At 30.5% G+C, this 16,184-nt stretch overlaps 1 protein-coding gene across 4 annotated transcripts in view; it reads right to left on the bottom strand.

The window, feature by feature from the left end:
* USP6NL (USP6 N-terminal like) overlaps window positions 1-16,184 on the bottom strand; it is a 183,436-nt gene that overhangs the window by 17,904 nt on the left and 149,348 nt on the right. For all 4 annotated transcript variants that reach the window (XM_074268663.1, XM_074268665.1, XM_074268666.1 and 1 more), the window contains 7 exons: window positions 15,574-15,683; window positions 14,443-14,491; window positions 13,602-13,722; window positions 9,974-10,068; window positions 8,805-8,870; window positions 8,618-8,717; window positions 5,559-5,711 (listed from right to left, as the gene is read on the bottom strand). In XM_074268663.1, the coding sequence (XP_074124764.1) occupies window positions 5,559-5,711; window positions 8,618-8,717; window positions 8,805-8,870; window positions 9,974-10,068; window positions 13,602-13,722; window positions 14,443-14,491; window positions 15,574-15,683 (694 nt within the window). The remainder of the gene's footprint in view (window positions 1-5,558; window positions 5,712-8,617; window positions 8,718-8,804; window positions 8,871-9,973; window positions 10,069-13,601; window positions 13,723-14,442; window positions 14,492-15,573; window positions 15,684-16,184) is intronic.

The following is a 16,184-nucleotide window of genomic DNA, read 5'->3' as shown; positions in this document are numbered from 1 at the left end:
ACTCAAACTCACAAAGAAATACAACTAACAAGAACATTCAGGAATTTTGTGAACCAATCAAAGAAAAGACAACAAAGAGACACTTAGGAAGTTAAAGGACAAAGAGAAGAAAAAAAGAAACTAATGTACAGGGAAAATGAAATAAGTGAAAAGCATGAAAATAAATATTTTCTAATCTTTCATAAAAGCAAATCAAAGCATAAAACACTCTGTCCCATAACCTTCAGAGGTCTATCCTATGAACTTAAGTTTATACTGCAGAACAGTGCATCTTCACATCTGGCACTTATGTTTACACCATGATCCCTTGCTCTTTCACTCTCTAAACATGCTTGTAGCAGAACAATCCCTCAAGTACAATCGGAAAATTCAAGCATAAATACTGTTGAAGTCAGATGGCTATTAAAGAGCAAAACATTCATTTTTTTGGTTTTGGTTTTGTCAAGGGTAGAGTAAAATTAATTTATCTAGCTATTGTTTGAGTCATTACTACACCCCAAATCTAAAAATTTTATCCATTTATTATCGTCAATGGGCAAAGGTTAAAATAAAGAATTGATGCTTTACTCTTAAACCATTTGAATCATAATTTTGGGAAAAGACACCATTGAAATTTTTAGTAAATATCTGACAATGATGGATTTTTTTTCCCATCATGCAAAACTACTGCACATTTTTTAATCAAAGCTGGGCATCTGAACCATACGTTAAGAATAATCTGACTAAAAAGAAAAACAAAAACAAAATTTTGCAAATTTCAAAGAAAATAAAAAGTTCATTGTTTAGTCTATGAAAACATTAAACAGCTAATATCAAATAATATCCAAATAATCCTTAGAAAGGAGAGAAAGAAAAGGGTGAATGAAAGAAGGGAGGAGAGAAAGGAGGAGTGGGGAAAGAAGAAGGGAATGGGAGGGGGAAGGAGGGAAGGGGAAAGAGAGGAGGAGAGGAAGAATGAGAGGGAAAAAGAGACAAGAGAAACATTTCTTATGGAGGGTGTCTATTTCTTGATCTTCTTCAAGTCTTTGTCACCACCCAGTGGAATCTCAGTTCAACTGCAAGATTTACAGAATAATTGCCTCAGTAGGCATTAACAGCTTCTTGCACTGAACAACAGACATATAATTAGGGTAAAGTGCTTTAAGTGCTCTCTTGTGAACAACAGTCTACTTTTTAATTTCAGCACCAGAATGTATGTACTCTGACTGTTCTAATAGTTTTAAGTGAGGAATGAAAGGACATATTGTCAGAAAAATTATTCAAGAAAAATGGCATCTTGGTAGGAGCCTCATGCTTCCTTCTTAACAAATGACTTCGTGATTGAATACTATAGTTTTTGAGTCAAAGTAAGTTTTTAAAATACCATCATAACACTGTGACCTCAAATCAATATTTGAAATATGAAAGTATAATGTGCTAGTAGAACATAAACTCAGTGTTATTAGTATGTAATATAGTGAAGACTACCAGAAAAATGATCCATTCTTTTTTATACCAACTCTACAGAGTCTCAAAAGTAAAAAAGAAGAGCTGTTTTAATTTTTTAAAATGTAAAGTATATCAATTTCCTTTCTTCAGTAGATTAAATTTAAAAGGAGGTGGTGATGATGCCATAATTGTTTCAGTCTACTTATCACTAGACTATACTTAATACTACATGCATTCTTTAGATGTTAAGATAAATTAGTATACTGCTCAAAACATGAATTTTAAGTACTTCCTATAATCTTCAATTTACAAAAGGATTTTCAAAAGGATTATGCATGATTCCAATTAAATAAATTAAAATGAGACTGGCAGCCCCTTGATCCTAACAATAAAGGGAGAATTTAACAATGAAATCAGAAATAAGTATGTAATAACTTTGAACATTTCTAATACTAAAATAATTTCTGAAAGCAAACACAAATCAATGAGTTCTGTTTTAATTTATTAAAGAATCAATCACAATATTATAACCACCCACTAAGTAGCAAGGAATTAAAATGAAGATAAAACCCAATGCTGAAGTAAAGAGTAGAGATATTAGTATATTTTTCTGAGTTTAACTTGTGGTCCAATTAAAAGCCAAATTAACTAAAGTGACTGGAACTTTGGACTTCCTGCCAATTGGTTGTGATTTAAATAATAACTTTTTAAGAGCCAAAGTGTATCCATATAATATATATGTAATTACAAAACAAATTTACATGCATATAAACACACATACATATATGTGGGTATATATGCATGGGGATGTACGTGTATACACACAGATACACACACATACATACAGAGGGATTCTGTACCACCCTATAGGAATCTTTTTGCAGATCCAATATCTTGAATGATGACTTACCCTGACCACAATTTATGGGGGTCCCCAGTCAAATTCACTTTACCCTAACTTGTCTTACTTTCTGGATTTCTCCATTTCCTTGACAGTGAATTGTCTCCTAACCTAGTATACATCCCCTTTTTGTATTGCTTTCGCTCATTCGTATGCATGTTCCTGTCATTTATTTGGATATAAATGCACATCATTGACATGAGAGATTGATACTATATAAGCATTTAATAAATGAATCTTCTCTAGTGCTCATGCTTTTGCTTTTCTGTGTCTCTGTCTCTCTCTCATATTCCTCAGTAAGAGATATGAGACCTTAATTTCACAAGTAAGAGTGTTGTATATGTGGCACTCCTTTAGTAAGGTCTAGCTTCTGTTAATAATTTTATGAAAAGATAGTTCTCAGGAAGGCAAAAGTCCTTAATAGAATTACCAACAAGACTTTAATGAATTTGTTAATAGCTCTTTTCTTTAAGAGAGTTTAACATATTACACAATTATAGTCATAATGAAACCATAAATTTCTAATTTAGAAGTACTTAGTATTATGGACTATCTAGAAAAATAGTAGTATTTAAGACAGAACTTCTGCAAAATTATATAATAAGCAAATTATATAATTATGTCATAATTATATAATTATATAATAACAAATTTAGAGAAATAGCAAAAGACTTATATGAAGTGAAGAAAGGAGAATCAAAACAACACTAACTATAATGATAAAAATAAAGACACCACTAAAAGGCAATAAAAAAGCAAGTACCCATGGTCAATGTTAGCACCAAACTATTAAAGTAAAAATACTTGTTTATAATCTGTAAACTCCAAAAACAGAAAATGGCATGTACTACAGCAGAGAGAAGAATGAGCTGCTGATTTTATCTAACTGAATAATGAAATCCCATTCTGACTTTAAAATATTTTGTGATATTGTATGATTCATTATGTGAATGGATGTTTATTGGATTTTTTTTTAAATGAAGAAAAATATACTAGGCAAAGTCTAAAATTTAAAAAAGGTTAAAGATTTTAATTAAAAATGTTAGATTAAAAAAAAAGGACTTAAGTAGTAAAGTTTGGTCTAGAATTGAGAACATGGATATAGGCTATCTATTGGATTACTTAATGTGAAGGGCAAGTAGGATGTCATTACTACGATCATTATATTGATGTTATGGCTTTCTTTTAAGCTTTCTATTTCAAAAACCCAACTCTCTTATCTTTTCCCATATTCACTCTTTAAGCCTCTTTACACTTCTTACAACTAAATTTCATTAAATACTTTCCTTTAGCAACAAATTGTTCCTGTAAAGCCCACCTGCTCTGTGGAAGCTTCATCTAAATTTCCCATCACTCTTTTTCCTTAGCTGTCCCCAGTTGGGCCATATTCTTGCATTAAATGAAATAGTGTTTTTATTGCTGTTCTGACACTAATGAGTGTACTTGCAGAATAAAGCTACATTAACTTCAACAACTGTTGAAGGTGGGAAATGGTAATGAAAAACCAATCCTTTTGAAATAATGGAAACAAAACAAAAAGGAATTATAAAGCTTCTCTCTACCTTAATATAAGTGACAGAGATTATGCATAACTCAATTTAAAGTAAGATGTTAAACCATCATGTTATAAAATGTATAATAATTAGACAACATAAGAGAAACATAAATATCCCATGCTGCTTTAGAAAAATAGTTTATCTTTTAAAAAAGAGAATTGAGAAGAAAGGCAAAATGTCACATGATAGAGTTGGCTAAAAATTCAGTAAGACCAAAGTTCAAGTCCCACTTTTGATAAGCCCTGTCAATATGAACAGTCATTTAACCTCTCAAAACCACAAACAAATCCCTAAGACTAGGCAAGTTGTGGATTTGTGTTGGTATAAGGAAGACATGAGAAGGAAAGAGGAAGAAAAGAGGGAACCAGTAAAGGGAAAGAAAAAGAGAAAAAAATTACCAAAAAATGTGCTGCATATAGTAGAAAAAATTTCTTAGTAGCAAGACTGTCACAAGGGCAAGAAGAAAATCCTTACTATACATTTGCATTTATTACTGTGGCACTTAGTTTCCTGCTCCTGTGCTAGCAAATGATTACAATGATTAAGTATTAGAACAATATTAATCATAAAAAAAAAATTAGTCATGAATCTGCCCAAATGAAAAGGGGATGTTGCCCAGATATTAACTATATTTCCAACATTGCTTTTTATCCCTTATTAATTCTGCTCTGTCTGCAAGCAATCATTTTTCAATTGATCTACTTCAGCCCCTGAATATCACTCCAAAATATCATATTAAGACATTGTAGAATCAACCACAAACCTAGCTCCAATTAATTTTAGGTTTTTTTTTTTTTCTTTTCCATTTTTCTTCTCTCTTTCTCAAAAAATTACAAAGTAAGAGAAGTGACTTTTATTCAGAAAATAAATAACTGACAGTATGGTACAGTGACAACCCAGGTTAAAATTCCAGTTTTCCTTTTTACTATCTTCATGCCCTTGAAGAAATAACAACCTCTCTGGGTCTTGGTTTCCTCATCTATAAAAGCAGGGACTAGATGATCTTTAAATTTCTTCCATGCTATAATCTGTGATCTTATGAGAAAATAAGGACATAAGCATTTATTAAGTGCAGATTATGTGCCAGGCAGTATGCTATTCACCATACAAATATCATCTCATTTAATCCTCATAACACTCCTGGGAAGTAAATTCTATTATTATCCCCATTCAAAAGCGGAGGAAACAGAGGCAAGTAGAAGTTAAATAACTTTTCCAGGATCACACAACTAATAAGTATCTGAGCAGGATTTGAAATCAGGTCTTAACTTCAGGTCTCATTCTCAAACCACTGGATCACCTAGCTGCCTCTGAGAATATGTGTCCTGAGTTACATATGTTCAATTTGAATATATAATCTAATATATCTTTAAATCTTACAAAACACACATACACATTTGTCCACACTACAGAATATAGAGTGACATTTACCAAATCAAAATTCACTAGCATTATAAGATTTGTGGAGGCAGATTTATATTTATTTACTTAGAATCAACTTTCTTAGGTTATTTTAGTATAAATAGGAACAGCACCATTTACTAAGTATTCATTCATACCATTACTAATGAAAGTATAATGATTACATTTCCAAAAGTGGTCAGAATTAATTGGAACATGCATTTCAATCTTTATTATTTTATAAATCTGGATTTTTGATATAAGTTTCTTACCAGGTTCTGGAAGATCTAATTTGGCCCGTTTCAGTTCTAACATAGAATTCTGAAGTTGTTCTATTACAAAGTCATCATCAAAGAAAAAATCCTTGGCTAGCGTTTCCTGAAGAAATTCCACAAGTTCTTCCATAGACAATTTCATTAGATGTTCTAACAAGGAACAGGAAAAAAGAAAAATACATTTGTTAATGTTAAGGGACCTTGGTTTTAACTTCATTCAATTACATAGTGGTTGAATAAAATAAACTAAAACTTCAAATATTTCACAATAGCTATCATTAAAACACATAATACAAAAATAATATGCCCTCTGAGACTAAAAAAGCTCTAGATTTTAAAAACATGAATTTTGGGAAAGGAGGTATGGTCTCAAATATCTCCCCCTACCTTATTTCAAGAAGTTCTAGGCTCCCAAAATGAATACTTCTCTCATCAATGACAGTAACAGTAATTTAAAAAAGAAAAATTCTTGAAAAAATGTAAATGAATACAGAAAAGTCACAAAAGGTAATATGAGGGTCTAGGTGTCTCCCCTAGCAGTCATCTCTAATTTACAATGGTAAAAATCATTAATATCCCAATCACTTTTTAAATTGGATCGAGGATTATAATATAGAACTAATTTAAATTAAATGTCTTTAGTGTTTTGGCCCAACTAATCAAGAGAAACTTGGTGGAAGAAGGAAAAGGGCATTTATAGACAGACAGATCTAGATATCAATGTCTAGACATAGATACATATGCAGATATTGATCAAGATATAGATACAGCTAAAACAAGAAGAAAGAAATAGATACAAAAATGAAACAGAATAAACAATCTAATCCAAAAGTCTCAGTGTAGTTTAAGTTACTAAAGCTTGTAAAGATTTTTAGCATTTGCTAATCTTATAAATTAATAATTCAAAAATTAGTAATCAGTTTGGTAGAAACTGAATCCAGTATAGCCCTTGCCTGTGATACTTTTCGTGTCTTGTAAGCTATTAAAAACTTCAAACTGCACTAAGATTTTTGAGACAATCTTTATCTATCATTTTTTGACAATAGCCTAAAAAAATAGAGATTATAACTAGCAAATAATACAATCATTGTTAAATTATATGATACAAATTATAACTACTGTCTCTAGGAAAAGATAGAGGAATAGGAAGCTGATTTCGTATTTTATATATAAATCTTAATTTTTAACAGACATTCTAATGTTTTATTCTAGTCTCTTATTAAGATTGTACAAGAAAAAATAAAAATAAAAAAGCACAGTGCTGCTCCCTCCTTTGACACCAGGCCATCTCAGAAATAATCCAGACAACTGTGCAATGGGAAGAGCTGCTTGTTACGGAGAATGCTCTTCCTTCTTGACCCCTCCCTTCACTCAGGTTGCCTGACTGCTTATTTGTTATGAAATGAAGGTCACCAGACTGTCCTGCCACCATGTCCTAAAAGTCTCCAGGCCTTGTCAGCTGGCTCATTTTCATGACCTATAGTCTCCTGTCACTGTCACCTACTGTGTCTTGCTATGCATCTAAACCACTGAACCGTTAGGGCTCTCATGCCTTTCCATATACCTTTTAGCTGAATTTTCTTTTATATGTTTTATGTCTTTATCTGCCCTAACAAGAATATAAGTTGAGGAGGGATTTCTGGAATTTTCTATTTGTATTGCTCTCTAGCACTTAGCACAGTATTTAACATGTGGTAAAATGTTTAACAAATGTTTTTTTTTTTTTCATTTACCTCTTATTTTAGGGAGTATTCTGAAGCTTTCTGTTAAAGATTTTGAAACCTTCCTTAGCATATGCGTATAATCATAAATAGCATCTCTTCTTGGTTTTTGCTTAAAGGAATACTTAAAGGGAAAGAGTTAAAATGTGGCCTACAATTAAGGAGGTGCTGACAATTATTGAACTTTCCAGGGGAAAATTTATGCACACACACTTTTAAGTTTAATTTGCATTATTAACATTTCCTCCATCACTTTCTTAAATCTAGACTCAGACTCATCAGTAAAACAATATCTGCCATTTTCCAAACTGTAAAGCTCAATGAAAATTTAACAATCAGTTTATGTTGCCTATGATCCTTTTCTGGAGAAAGGAGCAGAAAAATAATTTCTTCTGGCTTTTTCATGTCTGAGATCTAGTTTCCTGGTCCTATCCTCTTCTACCATTCACAGTATTGAACCTCGGACTAGGAGAAAAATAAAATGTCTAAGCAGAATATTATGACAATAAAAAATGTTATTATTAAAACACAATGCATTTCATAGCATATTGCAGATGCAGCCTAAGTTTATGGAGGGGTGATGTTTTGATAATTACTCTTGCCTTTTATTGAGTAAATGTTACATTATGATTATTCTCATTTTACTTTGTCATATAGTATTTACCTTATGGAAAGTTAATGCTATCATAACTGATTTGTGAAAACATGAACTACGATAGAGTAGGTTAAGAAGCTACAGTGATGAGTAGGAGCTGTTTATTCCCACACACATTGGGACTACTTAAAGAATCCTGAGAGGGAGTAGTTGCTGTGGGGTTGCTGCAATCAGAATCTGTCCAATCTGCTGAAATAGACCACAGGTAAAATAATACCACAGCTCAATTAGGGAAATACCCTAAAAAGAAAGCTGGCATCGGTGCCATGCTTAGGCTCACACAGGTACTATCCACATACTTCATACTTTTCATTAAATGGAGACAAGTCAAAGGGAAATTTGAGGAAAGGGTCAAAGGCCACAAACTACCTTGACTCTAATATCATATTTGTAGTTTCTATATAATGGCTTCATGAGATAACCCCAAATGAAAAAAACTGTGAAATGGTAGAACTTTAATCATTTGTTTTTCACAGTTTGGAAAATCATTAAAGCATAAATGTACAGAAATAATGAGATTTTTAAAGACAACAGCAAGAAAATTAGAATGCAAGATTTTGTAAGAGTGAATATCAAAAATTACCCACGTATATATTTTGAAAATAAAAACCTTTAATTAAAAAAAAAATAAAGACAACAGCAACTTTTGTAGGGTATTTGCAGTAAAAACATTTTCTTACTTCTGTGTAGTTTCAGGATCGTGTAAGACATGGCAGTAAGAACTCGTTCTCCTTCTAAAATGTAAATATCCCATATTCTGAGGTTTAGCGTAAAGGGAGTCTGCAATAAAGTTTTTTTTTTTTTAAATCAATAATTCAGTTCTATTTTTTAATTTCATGTTCAAGTTCAGTAAATAAAAATACTTACTCGATCAAGGAAACACTGAAAGAACCACTTCATTGTATAAAAACTTGTGTAAATTTCTTGAGAATCCTAAAAAAAAAATAATTTAAAAAACCCACATACAACACATAGACATGGCTTAAGAAGATAAGGATGACATTTATAAATGTCTTTAAACTTTATAAAGCACTTTATATAAATTAATTCATTTGATCTCATTTATAATATATGCAAATCAGACTGCAAAACCCAAGCAGAACAAGCTAGAATAAATACTTAAGAGATACATTAGAGATAGTGAAAAAAATGAATAAGAGATTTAGGTCATGCTAATCCTTCTGCAATTGCATTAGTCTTTTTCATAATGTTTTAATTTTACTTCTCCCTTTTCTAATCTTTTTCCCATCTCCAAACTGTCCAGTGGAAAAGCAGGCAAAAATCCAAATTCTGTCTTTGTCACTTACAACTTATTTATAATTTTAAGAATGATATTTCTATTGAGTAAATATTATATTATGATTATTCTCACTTTTACCTTGTCATTTAATAATTACCTCATGGAAAGTTAATGCTGTCATTATGACTGATTTGTCGAAACAAGAACTACACAGGAGAGAGATGGACAAGACGGCTTCAAGTCCTTCAAGTAGTGAATTCTTCTCTCATTAAAATTCTACATTATTTTAACGCTATCTTTACTGATCCCAGGACATATAATTATTATATACTTAGGTACTATGAGATTCAGGCTGGTCTACAATTAATATAGTGCCCTCCAGATGCTTCTAAATCTACAAAGATCACTGTGGGTGTGTGTATGTATGTGCGTGTGAATGAGAGAGACAGATTCAGAGAGACAGAGAGAGATAGAGACAGAGACTGAGAAAGAGAGAGACAGAGAGAAAAGGGAAGGGAGAAGGAAAGAGAAGGGAGAAGGGGAGGGAGGGAGAGAGATCACATATACTTAGGAAAAATAACATTTTTATTTATTAATTTAAACAAGAAATCTCTTCCTTTCAAAAAACACAAATCTCATGTTATTTTAACATATAAAAACTAATATTTTGAAATCCAATATGCTACAATAAAGTGTGATTTTTAAAGTGCTTACTTTGTGAATAAAAAAAGTGAAGCAGTAGAATCAAAAGCTGGTCTTTATTTCTTTAGCTGAATTTTTGACCACTTTTACCTACCAAGTGTTGCTTAAGTTTAGACAGAAATTTCTTCAGTATTTTTTCATGGTGTTCTTGAAATCTGAGAAGCTTAGGAAAACCTTGGACAAAAAATCCTAGGACATAGCAAAAGAAAGTCATTTTATTATAAGGAAGGAAAGATTAGTTTTGGAATATAGAATATAGTATAAATAGCTAAAATGAAAATCAGTAGATTTTCTCCCCATCCAAAAAGAAAGTATGCAAATGATGGTGATGAAATTTTAAGAGTAGTACTCCATTTTCTATATATTAAAGATTATGTATGTCTATATTTTATATATATATATATATATAAAATCATTCTTGAATTACATTTTAAGGCAAACTGAGGAAATAATCTCTTTGTCAAAAGATAAAGCAGGAATGCCTTCTTACATATTTTAAAATTAAAATGCTATGTGTCAGAATGGAAAAAGAAAGAGAAGAAGGAAGGAAGGAATTTAGAGCAAAGCCACCTAAGGTAGTTATTTAGTTTTGTTTGTGAAAATGTCAGGCTGGATATAAGAATTTCCCTCAGTTTTTTCCTGGTGGGATAGTCCAATACTAACTTGACACCATTTTAATGTAAATATATTATAATAGGAAAATTGAGTAATTTTATGCAAAAGAGAATTTAATATTAGAATTAGCTTTACAAAATCATGCTTCTATTGATTAAATGATTCTATATCAAGTTTAATTTCCATTATTTTTAAGACCTCTAATCCCAATATCAGAACCAGACTGATAGTCTATAATTAAAATTTTGTCAATTTAAAAAAAAATGCCATTTTATTTTAAGAAAATCAATTATACTACATAATTTAGATGGCCTCTGATAGGATAGGGATTATAAACTATTACATACATTTAATTTTCATATATTTAACTGTTTAATGATTTTTTAAAAATTCTACATTTTAGGTTTTTGAAATTTATTATTTTCTAAAACAAAAACAAAAACACATAGTTCTACTCAGTCTATGAAATTTAGCAAAAGACTAGAAAGAGTGTTAAATTCATTTAATTCAATGCTACAACTTAAATATTCCAAACTTAGCTGAAAAAACTCGGGGAAATTAAGAGGGAGAGATGAAGAGAAAGAAAATTCCAGGCATGGTCACTAAAATGCTCAGAATCCAGACAAATTTGACAGATGTGTGGAACAGCAAGAAGGCAATGCTGGATCAGAATATGTGGAGGGAGAGTAAGCAGATTGGAATTGCAAGAAAGGGCCAAGTTAGGAAAAGCTGCAAAAATCTAAGAGAAGATACCTTAGAAGCACTAAAATGTACTGAAGTGAAAGGAAAGGTGGTGGTAATGTGATCAGACCCATGTTTACATCAGTTTGACAGCTGACTGAAAAACAGATTGCAGTGACGAGACTTGAAGCAGGAAGACCAAAAGACTGGCTTACACATGCTGAGAAAACGAAAACTTGATTTTTTTTTCTTTGATAATTCAATATTAGTAGTTTTAATATATTTTCTGACCTATCATATTCACTACAAATTTATAAGAAAATCATATTTATATATAAGATATAAAACTGAGTTAATACGTATATTTCAGAATTTTATTGGTGGACCTGGAAATAAGACACCTTCAAGTATAGAAACACCAGCAAAAATATCTTTAACTGAAACTTCAGAAAAATATTACCGAATTAGTTAATATTAACTTTTTAAAAAGAGAACAAATCTGGTAGCATTAATTGGTAGATAAGCTACCATGTGTGTTTAATGAAGCACTTTTCAGAATTTTTTTCCATACAAATATTTGCTACCAACACCATCATCAATAATAATTCAGAATATATAAGAAGTACCATCTGTTCATATGTTATAAGATCCACAATGAAAATATTTTAATATCTTTTGATTTTATAACACCTAGATTTTTCATTGTATCTCTTATATTCTGAAAGACATAAAAAAGCTTTTAAAACAGAAGGAAAAAACCCCACAAAGCTAACTTGTCAAAACACAAAAAAAGTCTAAACTGATATGTAACATATTGCTTCTCTGATAGTCTAACTCTAAAAAGGAGAAGGGGGATGCTTTTCACATCTTTTCCATGAGGTCAAGCTTAGTATTTATGTCATAATATAAGGCAAAAGAGGCAGTAAGGAAAATGAAAATAAGACTCATCTTCATAAGTTTAAATTAAGTCTCAGAAAGACTGTATGATTCTGGGCAAGCCTCAGTTTCTTCTTTTGTAAATAAGCTAAAGAGGGAAATGGCAAATCACTCTATAATCTTGGCCAAGAAAACCTCAAATGAGATCACAGTAGGATAAAACTAAATAACGTGTGTGTGTGTATGCATGCATTAAATATGCACACTTACACACACACCCCCCCCACACACACAAAGTATAAAGTTTAAATATCAATTTTTAGTTCAAGGCCAGATATATGTTTTTACTGTGGTTCTAAGAGTTGTATAAGCTGCTATTAAAGGCTAAGTCTTCTTATTAAGTGTTCTTCAACTAAAAAGTTTCACTTTTCAACAAAAAGACTTTATTTCTAAGCCTTTGGAAGAGAGGGTCAGTATTTTATGATAAAGGAAATGGAAATGTATAACAAAATATCAAATTACTTCTTTTAAATGATATTTAATTTATCTACCTTAAAAATTTTATGGGATGAAGCTATCCCATCAGAATTTCAATTGTTAATTTTAAGAAGTGTGTTAAGTGCTCAGAAGATCCATTTGGAAGCAACTAACAGTGAAATAAAATTTTAAAAACTGGTATGATCCATTTTTACCATGTAGAGAAAAAACTATGGCACATATGTACTTCAAAAATAAATCACAACTCAAGTGGGTCCAAATCTGTCCAAAAGTATATGGTTTTATAAATGTAAAGCGACTGTTATAAAAAAAAATTGGAATAAGTTCCTTACAAATTAAATGATTAAAAATGAAAAGTCATTCATATTGCTAGTACTTTATAAAAACTATCTAATATAAATAGCAATTAAAACTAAGCCTTTAAGTAACTATCTAACAATATTTAACTGTAGCACTAACTTTATTTTAAAACATTTAAGTTTTATTTCATAATTTTATTAAAAGTATTATTCCATAATAAAATATATTATATATGATAACATATATATATATATATATATATATGTTGTGTTCTTCAACTATATATAACATATATAATATCAGATGAATCAAAAAATTATTTTAAATACACACTGTAATTTCCTAAAACTTAGAAAGCTTGTTTTCTCATCATAAACTTGTTTCCCCATTCTTCTGAAAAAAATAAAATATTTACTTAACAATTTCAAACAACCCAGAGATTAATAAAATTGGAATTTCTTTATGCCTTTTTATCAAGGGTGTAGAAATTCATTTTTGGCATACATTTATATTTAAATATATATACATATACATATAATTTTTTTTAAACAGAAAAGAGAATGTATCTTCAAAAATCCAGTTAAAAAAGGTTAAAATCTTCTCACACTCCCCAGTAATTTTTTTTTCAATTTTCCCCTAGAAATTTTTTCAGTATTTCATTTTTAAAAAATCTTTCACTAAATGTTGCTAATTAATTCTTCAAAAAATTTAAATCATTTTTGTTGCTCTTGCAAAATACTAGCTTCTCTTACCATGCATGGCATACTTGGGGCCCGAAAGTAGCTTCACTAAGGCCCAGAATGCATCTTCTTCATTCATATACATAAGGAGCAAAGCAGTGATCTGGCTCATTCCCTGACAGTATCCAACTTCCTGAGGGTTATGTAAATAAAGTGAATAAAAACAAGTTAATAACAAATATCTGAAGAATTTCTTAACTAAAATACATCACATTAAAAGAAAATATGTACGTTTACAGGGTCCAATCCAAAATCTGACTGGAAGCTACCTTTATTTCATGTACCGCTATATTGTTGAGAACTAACTTGCATGCACGCCTATATGTATGTATGTATAATATAATATCCCATCAGATTACTTAGGACAGAATGATGCTTGGAAACAAATCCAATTCTGCATGTAAAATGTACAGTCTTTCATATAAAATTCACTCCAATACTAAGACATACATGCATATAATTTAAAATTACATTTCTCACCTTACTTTTAGTCTATTTTTCCATACTTAATCTTTATCTAACAAAATGGCACTCTTTAAAACACAAATCAACTTTTAAAAAATGACAAAGATGGCTTTCCTGAAGGAAATAAAATAAACCTAATAGGGATCAACTCTAACTTTCCAAATTGCAAAATGTAATGAATGATATCACCAAATAGTATGGTCTGATTTAAAATTTCACTATTTGAATAGACAATCTATAAAATACTCAGAGATGCATAAGAGAAATCTGGTCTGATTTTAAGGACCAGTTTTATTTGCAAAAGTTTTAATCTTAAAAAATTGTCAAAAATAACATGATGAGGGGGGAAAAATAAAACATGGTACTATTTATAAAATGAACAACTTACCGTGTTATAAATAGAATATGCAGCTAAAACATGGAATAAGGATTGTTGCCTAGAGGTAAAAGCAGAGTTATATGAAACACAGTTTAGTTATGGAATTTGCTTTAATTTAAAAAACAAAGTTAATTTGTTAAGAAACAGATTTCCTCTTTTGTAACCCTATCAAATAAAACTATATGGTTATAAGTGGATTCAAGCACAAAACTGGATTATATAAAATTAGGCATCTTACATTCTGATGAAAAAATTCAAACAGTGATCTCTGAAGTAATTTTTGGCAACTCCCTTTCCTATCATACTTAAAACTACTTCAACACGATTGATTTTTTCAAGAGAAATTGGAAAAGAGTACTTTCCTAACTTTGTCAAACTGCACCACAGGTATTTACATAAAATTTAAAGCTCTATAAAACACTTTACATTATTATAATTTGGTCCTCATTAAAAATTCATAGGATATAGACAATCTCCATATAATTACTCTCATTTTACAAACAAATAACATGAGGTTGGGTTGAGATAAGTGCCATGTCCAAGGTCACCTGGCTAATACTAGAGTAATAGTAATACAGAGTATTAGTAATACAGAGTAAGAATTTGAACCTAATTCTTCTGACCCTAAGTTGTACAATTTTTAAAATATTATATTGCTTCTCATAGAGAAAATCTGAGTATAACAAGTATTATACAATACCATGTTTGAGCCTATGAAAATGATCAGTCTTATTTTCTTGTCTCAGGGTTTTTTTTAATACTTAGTCTAATTTTCTTTAGCTTCAAGGCCTCTAGAGTTCCATGATAATTTAGAGATATATGGCATTAGCACAACCCTCAAAAGGTATTTCAAAAGTAATTTCATCCTAAAAAGCTATCTCATATAAATTCTCAGATCAAAATTTATTTTTTTTAACTACTCTCTTATTACTTAATAAGTGAGTAGAGTAGTAAATTAAATCAGACACTGTTTTAGTTTCAAATGACAAGGCTTTAAATCTTCTCAAAGTAGAAAATTAAAAATCATTATTAATAGCAAGGACTACAGAGGACTCTTTGAGAACTCAGATTCAAAGTAAAACATACTTTAATAAGTCTTTTTCATATTCTAAATTATATACAGTATTCAAATTTACTTACTTCACACCATATCTGTCTCTAAACATAATATGGTCCCTATATGTACGGTTGACATCAAGGTCAATTTGTCTGATATCAGGTGAACATCCTCGTGCTCGATGTTTTAGTTTCTGAAAAAGAAAATGAACTTTTGCTTGAATTTTCTCCCCTTAAAAATATGCCTCTATATTGATTATTGCAAGACACTTGGTTTTTTTTTATTAATTTTATAATTATAACATTTTTTGACAGTACATATGCATAAGTAATTTTTTTACAACATTATCCCTTGTACTCCCTTCTGTTCCGAATTTTTCCCCTCCTTCCCTCAACCCCCTTCCCTAGATGGCAGGCATTCCCATACATATTAAATATCTTATAGTATATCCTAGGTACAATATTTATGTGCAAAAACAAATTTTGTAGTTGTTGTTATTGCAAAGGAAGAATTGGATTCAGAAGGTAAAAATATTCTGGGGAGAAAAACAAAAAAATGCTAACAGTTTACACTCATTTCCCAGTGTTCCTTTTCTGGGTGTAGATGATTCTGTCCATCATTGATCAATTGGAATTGGATTATCTCTTCTCTATGTTGAAGATATCCACTTCCATCAGAATACATCCTCATACAG

The sequence above is a fragment of the Sminthopsis crassicaudata genome, chromosome 5 (genome assembly GCF_048593235.1).
Source record: "Sminthopsis crassicaudata isolate SCR6 chromosome 5, ASM4859323v1, whole genome shotgun sequence".
NCBI lineage: Eukaryota > Metazoa > Chordata > Mammalia > Dasyuromorphia > Dasyuridae > Sminthopsis > Sminthopsis crassicaudata.
This window is presented reverse-complemented; position numbering and strand designations above follow the sequence as displayed.